This window comes from Sinocyclocheilus anshuiensis, unplaced genomic scaffold, assembly GCF_001515605.1.
Source record: "Sinocyclocheilus anshuiensis isolate Anshui unplaced genomic scaffold, SAMN03320099.WGS_v1.1 scaffold355, whole genome shotgun sequence".
Taxonomy (NCBI): domain Eukaryota; kingdom Metazoa; phylum Chordata; class Actinopteri; order Cypriniformes; family Cyprinidae; genus Sinocyclocheilus; species Sinocyclocheilus anshuiensis.
The window spans coordinates 1873790-1882687 of NW_015549571.1; the positions used below are offsets into that span (position 1 = coordinate 1873790).

General features: G+C 36.2%; 1 protein-coding gene across 2 annotated transcripts in view; it reads right to left on the reverse strand.

The window, feature by feature from the left end:
• Positions 1-8898, reverse strand: part of LOC107657401 (ubiquitin protein ligase E3 component n-recognin 3) — an 81254-nt gene that overhangs the window by 11320 nt on the left and 61036 nt on the right. For both annotated transcript variants that reach the window (XM_016445457.1, XM_016445456.1), the window contains 2 exons: positions 4077-4182; positions 2156-2256 (listed from right to left, as the gene is read on the reverse strand). In XM_016445457.1, coding sequence (XP_016300943.1) covers positions 2156-2256; positions 4077-4182 — 207 coding nt within the window. The remainder of the gene's footprint in view (positions 1-2155; positions 2257-4076; positions 4183-8898) is intronic.

An 8898-nucleotide genomic window follows, 5' to 3' on the forward strand; every position in this document is an offset into this window, starting at 1 on the left:
GAGAAACACACACACACACACACACACACACACACACACACACACACACACACACGACACTCCATTAACATTCCTCACCAGAGACAATGACACCTTTGTGAAAGCACTAAGCTATTCTCTAACACATGCACAACTCGTTTCTGTTCTAATACAAGCTTTATTGTCTTGAGTCTTCAGAATGATGGACTCGAATCGATCCCATGCTCACAACGACAAAACACTCTATTCTTATTTGAGTGCCAATCAATGACCAGTGATCAACCAAATGACAGTCATGGCCCATCTAAAGACTAAACTCATGTGAGGGGAAAGAGGAAGATTTTTATTTTTTTTTGCTGTAAATGGCACATATAGTAGATCATGGTGATTTTCCCTCATGTTTTCTATTGGTTGGCCCTGTGTCTCATGGCAGATGACATTCTCAGGACTGTGTGAGTGGTGTTTCAAATAAAAATGCATAGAAGGAGGGAATTAAAAAGAATCTAATAGCAACAAAACTTTCAAAACAAAATCTGTTATAATTGCCAAAAGGAATTTTTCATTCCTTGCCATTATCGTCCTCATGTGTTGACTTTCCAGAAGCTTCCTGTTCAAACTACTTACAGGTGTGTGATGTGACCAACATCTTTACCATGATTTAAGTCCATTTCAACCAAAGTAATTACCTTGATTTAAGTCGGGGGTTTTCAAACTGTGGGTCGCAGAGTGGGACAAGGTAGGTTGCACAAAGTCACTTGGCTGCAGCTAAATTTGCGTTTCAATGACACACACACTCACACAGTTCAGTCTAGGGCTGCACGATATAGCCTACCAACATTAATTACGAATTGCAATATTGATTTAAGTCGGGGGTTTTCAAACTGTGGGTCGCAGAGTGGGACAAGGTAGGTTGCACAAAGTCACTTGGCTGCAGCTAAATTTGCGTTTCAATGACACACACACACACACACACACACACACACACACTCTCACACAGTTCAGTCTAGGACTGCACGATATACCAACATTAATTACGAATTGCAATATTCTAAGCGACGGCATTATTAAAGGGCTCGATCGGTCCGCTTTATTAATGAGAAGAAACTTGCTCACTTCACTGCGCTGTATTCTGCATGAGATTGTATACACCGGAAAATTCAAATGTTACGAAAACTGTTTCAGGTATGTCTATTCATTTCTATCGTCTGTTTGAACTCGGCGCTGTTTTAGTTCCTTCATTTGCATTTGTCTACCAAACAATAAGGAAACGGGGTGAGCGGGGCACAGACACGGGGTTAATTGTAACACTACAAGATTTAAACATTTCCACACGCTAGCATAACAAAATGTACAAAATGATGTATTATTTCCTTGCCATATCATCTCTATATAGAGAACAAATGTGCCAAAGTTCAAAAATCTTTTGACGATATTGCTGAACATTTATTTAACCATTGCAAAAGTAAATTTCTGACTGAAGTAAATTTGTCACCTCGGTTTTTAGTGTTTATTTAAAATGAGACGCATCTGTTTATTATTTTTTTTACAATCATTTCACAATTATTCTGTGGAATGGCAAAGTTTGGGAACCCCTGATTTAAGAAATTCTCAATCAAAATCTTTACCATGATGTAATTTTCAATCACGATGCAAGTCATTTTTAACCAAAATCTTTATCACAACATAAATCCTTTTCAACAAATATCTTAACCACAAGTTAATTGCAGTAATTCTGTACCACAGTAAGGAGCAACATCACAATACAGTAATTCAGCCTGAAAATTAGAGACATTACTAATTGAAATTAAAGCCACAGCCTGTTTCTCAACATTGTTACTGAAGTGACTTTGACAACTGGCTATTTCTCATTTAAGACATCCTGCATTCTTGTATTTAGCAATTACTCAATTACTTGTAAACTTCAAATTGTTTCATTCAATTGTCTATAAAAATACAGCTCAATCTGAGACTTTTGGCTGTTGTGTTTTGCTGTGAAAAGGTTGTACTTCAAATTGAAACTGACATGATGGAAGAAAAACCTTTTATTATAGAGGAATGATTGATTGTTTTGGATTTAATTTTTACTTTCTAAATCACATTTTTATCATTAACAATATATCTGCTATTAAAACATGAACATGAATAGTATTTGTGATATTATGTATGCGTGTGTTACCTCTGCGTAAAGGCTGAGGCATGGTAAGGATGAAGATGATGAGGAGGGACGGGACGTCTCTGAAGAGCATGGGCACTTCAGGACGTTCATCATCACAGTACCTGCACAAAAAACACACACAATTATACCACACTACAACACTCAGTGCTTCAGAAACACAGAAAACATGACCGCCACCAAAAAAAAAGCAGACTTAAAACACAAAAACATCATCTACAGTACACACAGCATTTTTTAACTTGGATGCATGATGCACGCGATCTACAGACAACACTTTCACGTCTATCTTGCCCATGCAACAGCGCAAATTAAATCATGTAAGAAAAGGACTATTTCCTGTGGGTGAATATTCACAAGGCTTCAAGTTCTTTCAATAGAGTTTCACTGTAAATGTGCAGTAGGTGGACAGGTTACATAAACACAAGACTGCAATTAAAATGCAAAAAGAAAATATTATTCTAAAAATATTTGTGTGTGTGGGACAAACTGCTGTCCATTAGAGCAGAATTCACCAACACTCAAACACACAGCACACTTTCTTAACATTTCAAAAGTTATAAGTAAACTATTCTGACATTTTCTGATTTTGTCAATTTAATGGATTATATTTACAGTTCATTTGATTCACTGTATCTGTGGTTACTTACACTTGAGGACACTTTATACATCCACCTAAAAACACCAGCTGACTAAAAGATGTTGAGCAAAAAGCTTGTGCAGCATTTGAATGCAGATGATACTTCAAAATACTGCATCCAGTATAATGCAATGACATCCGAACATATAAAGAACGACTTGACTGTCCAAATTCTACCTCTCAGATAAGAAAAACACATTGTCTTTTGTGCTTGATAAGTGATTACAGGCAGTGGTTTTATTCAAATGGCTGTATTAATAGCTCGGCTAAAGTGCCTGAGGGGTCCAGTGACAGAGTTTTCCTTCAAAAGCCTCTAACAAGGTATTTATAGGCACAGCTGCCTCCCCTCTGAACAGTCCTAAGAGACGCACAGGTGAAAACCCTGTCTTACCGCCCCAACGCAGGAGAAATGAGGCCATTTAAGCAGCCCGAGAGTGTTAAGTGCCTTTTAAACAGGAGATGCGGTGAGCGGTAACCTCCACACAGCCATAAACCCTCAAAATAAAGCGCCGCACTCATGAAATGTAGTGCTGCACACCATAATTTGCCAGATGCAGCAGTTATTGGTATCTATGGAAACCCCATTTGCGCAAGTCTCTCTCCCTCTCAAAAAGATGCAGCAGCAGAGACACAGCATAAAAAGCAAGTGAAAGCAGAACCTTCTGCCTTCCCTTTTTTATTCATTTTTGTCTTTTAAATAAAATACCATATACAACAAAACACTTTTGTGCATGTGTATCTTTGAATGTTGAAATGTCAACATGTTTTTTTAGACTGATTTGAATATAATTTGATTTACATAGTGTATATATATATATATATATATATGGGATGCGTCTAAAGACGATGATCTTGTATTAACGATAGCCAGAGACAGTCAAAAATCACCACTGTCGTATCGAACTGAATATATATATATATATATATATAATTTAAAATGTAATTTATTTCTGTGATCAAAGCTGAATTTTCAGCATCATTACTGCAGTCTTCGGTGTCACATGATCTTCAGAAATCATTCTAATATGCTGATTTGCTGCTCAAGAAACATTTCTGATTATTATCAATGTTGAAAACATTAAAAAACATTATTTAAAAAAAACTCATTGTGGGAGTAGGAAGTTCTTTTGCCAACAATTTAATTTCCATAATTACAGTAACGTCTCTGATCGCTGGATCTCTGTTGAGGATTATGAGTAGTGCAGTCCTACACAGTGAGTTTAGCAATTTATCATTTTATAAAGCATCTCAGTTGAGGAAATGTGATCGTGTGTGTGTACTCACTCAGTGTCTCTGCTGTGCGTGCTCTGTGTGAGTCTGGTCCAGGGGTTGTACGCTGAATCTATGCTGTAGAGACGCATGTGCATGGCCAGCACATGAAACAGCTGATCTGAAACACAGAGAGAGAACACACACACACACACACACACACCAGTGTTAGTGTGTGTAACATGATGAATGGAGTTTGCGTAGAGCCTCCAGGTGTGTAGGAGGATGTGACAGATATCAGACCACATGAAAACCTGTCCTTTTACACACTGATCAATGCCTTTAACGTTTGCTGTGGATCACTGCTGCCCCCTGCCTGCAGCTCACAAACCCACCGGACACCAGCAGGGGCTTATGGAGCAAAGCCTGATGAACCTGCAGCTTTACCTCAGCAGACAGATTACAACAGAGGAACAATGCTCTGTGCTATTCTGCAGTATAGACTGTAGGGGACTGTATAGTTTAGTAAATAACTGAATTAATTTATTTGATTTAAAAAACAGCTATTTTCTATGTGAATGTATTGTAAAATGTCATTTATTGCTGTGATCAAAGCTGAATTTTCAGCATCATTACTCCAGTCTTCAGTGTCACGCGATCTTTCAGAAATCAGTCTAATATGATGATTTGCTGCTCAGTAAACATTTCAGATTATTATTAATTTTAGTGCAGTTTTGCTGCTCAACATTTTTATGAAAAACAAGTCATACCGGTGAATATCTTTAATGTCACTTTTGATCAATTTAATCTAAGCATTAAAAAAAATACATATGGAGGTGCATCTCAAAAAATTAGAATATCGTGAAAAAGTTCACTTTTTTTGTAACTTAATTCAAAAAGTGAAACTTTCATATATTCTAGATCCATTACATGAAAAGTAAAACATTTCAAAAGTTTTGTTTTGTTTTAATTTTGATGATTAGAGTAATAATAATAATAATTAATTTAAATGAAACCCTATAAACAAGGCAGCTGCACTACTTTCTGTTTCTGAAAGGTGTTTAAATGATTTAAACAGCCATTCAGATTTGTTTATTTGCTATGATGTTCATCACAGATACTTAAATATTTAGACTTAATAGGCTATTTATTTTCAAACTTTTTTTACATTTTAATCTGGACTACAACATGCCCTAGATATTGTTTGAAAGTGTTTTGATTCTTTATTGTTTGGTCACACTTTACATTAGGGCTTCATTAGTTAACATTAGTTAATTAATTAGTTAACAAACTGCCAATTAAAAATTCTTCTGAACATTCATTAATCTTAGGTATTCCAATATTTAATAACACGTTGTTAAAATCGAAGGTTGCAACTGTGTTATTTAATGAGCTAACATGAACTAAGACTTGTATTTTTCATCTTTTTAAGTGGGAGAACTTGCACAATTGGTGGCTGACTAAATACTTTTTTTCCCCACTGTATATATATAGACAGAGGCTAATTCAATTATTCTTTCAGCTATGCTTGACTTGACCTTTCATTTCCAAAGCCACACATTTCAACTTCATATCTAATCTGTTCAAAAATCTTTTGAATCATCAAAAATGGATAAATTTGGATAAAGAGTCCATTTTGAGACGACAACATGACACTACTGATTGAATTATTGAACATATTGCAGTATGTAGCAATCAGAAGTTTACTTTTCTATTCCCAACATGCCTAAGAGATCCTAGAGCCAGACTTATGACCACACACTAAATCACACTAATTAACCTGCAGTACTTCTGTGAGCAGTACAGTGTAATGTAGATGAACTGTGTGTGACTGCAACATCATGTGACTTACACGGCAAAATATCAAACAGCATTGTATTTCTAATGTAATTTTACATTATTTCAGCCTTTAAAATGTCTAATTTCATCTCCTCTGAATGCAATATAAGATGTGACATCTCTCACAGACTTGTGTGCGTTTACAGGCTCTGTGGATTCTTATTGCAGCAGAGAGGATGCCATTATTACCAGAAGCAAAACACCAGCCACATACCAGATGCTGGCTCATCTACAGACTCATGGACAGAGCAATAGCACCACCTACAGATAACTAAGACTGCATAAAATTATTCCTTCATTCACAGCATTTTACATCAAAATATGAGAAGAGCAACAACAGCTTACTGGTCAATTAAGTGTGACATTTTCAACAAATTCCTTCACAGAAACAGCAATGCGAGGGCATGTGAGAAGAACGTTTAGACAAAAGAGCACTTTTGCACTTGTGTCTGCACTATTGTTTGAGGTGTTGGTCCATTTACGCAAGTCAAAAGGTGCCTTTAGCTGTTTCATTGCACCTTAATGTTTTTCATCTCACACCATGAGCAATGCGTGTCAACTTCAAAATACACTTGCTTGTGGTCAGTACGATTTTTAAAAGAAATGAACACTTATTCAGCAAGGATGCATTCAATTGATCAATAGTGACAGTAAAGAGTTGCATAATGTTGATTTCAAACAAATGCTGTTATTTTAAACGTTTTATTCATCAATAATCCTGAAAAAAATTATCACGGTTTTCACAAAAATATTACGCGACACAACTGTTTTCAACATTGATAATAACCAGAAATGTTTCTTGAGCAGCAAATCAGCATATTAGAATGATTTCTGAAGAATAAGGTGTCATATTAGAATGATTTCTGAAGAATAAAGTGTCATCCCATCTACACTAACATCCAGAGAAATAATTAACTTCAAACTACACTCAAATTCTCCTAAATGCAACCCAGAATTGCTCTGACTAACTACAGGATATCTGCTGGCAAATCTGACAGCAGTAGCATAAAACCGAGTCATTCTGGAAGGCAACTAAATTTTACCAGCCACTTACATTTGAACAAATCACTGAATTAAATTAAACTGTGTCATGTAAAGTGATACAGCATAACAATTTTGAAAAACACCAAAATCCTATCAAAACAAAGAAACAAAACCAAACCAAACAAAAACAAACCAAACAAATCGAAACACCAAAACAAAACACCACAAAAAAAACAAAACAAACAGAAACAATACCAAACAAAACAAAAAAAAAACAACAAAAAACAATGGCATCCTAGCAACCCACTCTGGTGGCAAGTGGCATGCACTTTCTCTTTCTTTGTCCATACTTTCTATTTTCTTGTTCCCTTGCTGATCTGATCTCTAATGTACTGAGACTGAGCAAATCTGGTCCTCTCTGTGGATGTGTGTTTAATGTAGCTTAGAAAATGGCTGCATTGCTGAAGTGTGAAATCTCTTCAGCAGCACTTGAGCGTGGGGATTTTTTCATAAGAGCTCCAAGACTGCACACACACTCATTTATACAGAGCCAGTGTTTGGATGCGTGTTGATTGACTGGTCTGGACTGCAAAAATGCACCAACATCAGTCTCGACCTTCTCCCTGTGTCCATCAGCATCATCCACATTGCATCATCCCAGAAGAATGGCATTCCTGAACAATTTGAACAGTCGCCTCACACTTGAATCATGGACAGTAGTCCCCTTGCCACATAGACAACTGAGGTTCAGTTCCTCGACAGTGAAATTTAATTTCTGGTGGTGTGGTGTAGTGGTTAAGGTTCAGTGCTATGGCCTTAAGGGGATTCAAGCTTGCAGTTACCAGCAATTAACTCATTGTGTCCTTGAACACTGAATTGAAGACAATGAACTTCAAATTACTACAGAGACCGAAACCGTAGTAAGTTCAAGACTACTGGTTGATTAAAGGGTTAGTTCACCCAAAAATGGAAATTAGCCCATAAGTTACTCACCCTCAAGGAATCCTAGGTGTACAGGTGCATCTCAATAAATTAGAATGTCGTGGAAAAGTTCATTGGTGTATATTTATTATGTACATATAAAAGACACGCACATACTGTATATATTTTTTAAATATTTACATGTGTATATTTATATTCATATAATTAATATTATATATAAATATATTTCATATATAAACAACATATTTTTCTTAAATATATATACTGTATGTGTGTGTATATATACATACTTATATTTTCGAATCTTCTGCCTGTTACCGATCTATGTCACTGGGTAACACATTAGCATAATCCCCGCCTGCCCACGAAATACGAATACTCTCTGTGTCGAGAAGATGCTGTGTTCCACGATACCACAGCAATACAATTCGAACCTTTTGTTGTGCTCGTCATTTTACCGAGCACTGCTTCTCTAATCTTGCCTTTTATCTTCCTTTGCTTCAAATCTTCTTTATTTAGACCAACAAGCGTCTCCAAACCACAACCTGTAAGTACGATTGATACGTTATGTGTAAATTTTCAATTGAGTGCTCAAAATATAAAGTTTTTGTGCTAATATGTGATGTATACCTAGTGCAGCTTTAGGTTTCCAGGTAATGCACAATATTACTGTCTTACTGAAGTAGTTCTGATAATTCGCTGTGAACCCACTATTTCCTAAGAATGTGTCGATTAATGTAGACTGTCCTTGTTCTAATTACTTCGTTTAATAATAAAGAATGTAGTGTAGCGTTATAATCATTGTGAAAGTGCTGTTTATGTAGTTATAGGGTTAATGCAGGGAGTAAAAGACCCGGTAGAGAGAGACGAGTTAGTTAGGCTGGTGCGCCTGTGATACAGCTGTTCTGCGTTATAATTTAAAGTTAAGACACGGAGCGTCTTTTGTCTGTCATTCTTCAGACATTAACTGATGAAACAATACAGTTTGAAAACCAAAATATGTCTACTGTAGTCACGTTAGCACTAGGCTAACGTATCCACCATTATTGTTTTGTTAAGTGTTTACAGTTTAGCAGCTAAACTTTAGCTGTGGGCACGATTCGCTTGCATAAGTGTTAAACAAAATGTTTTT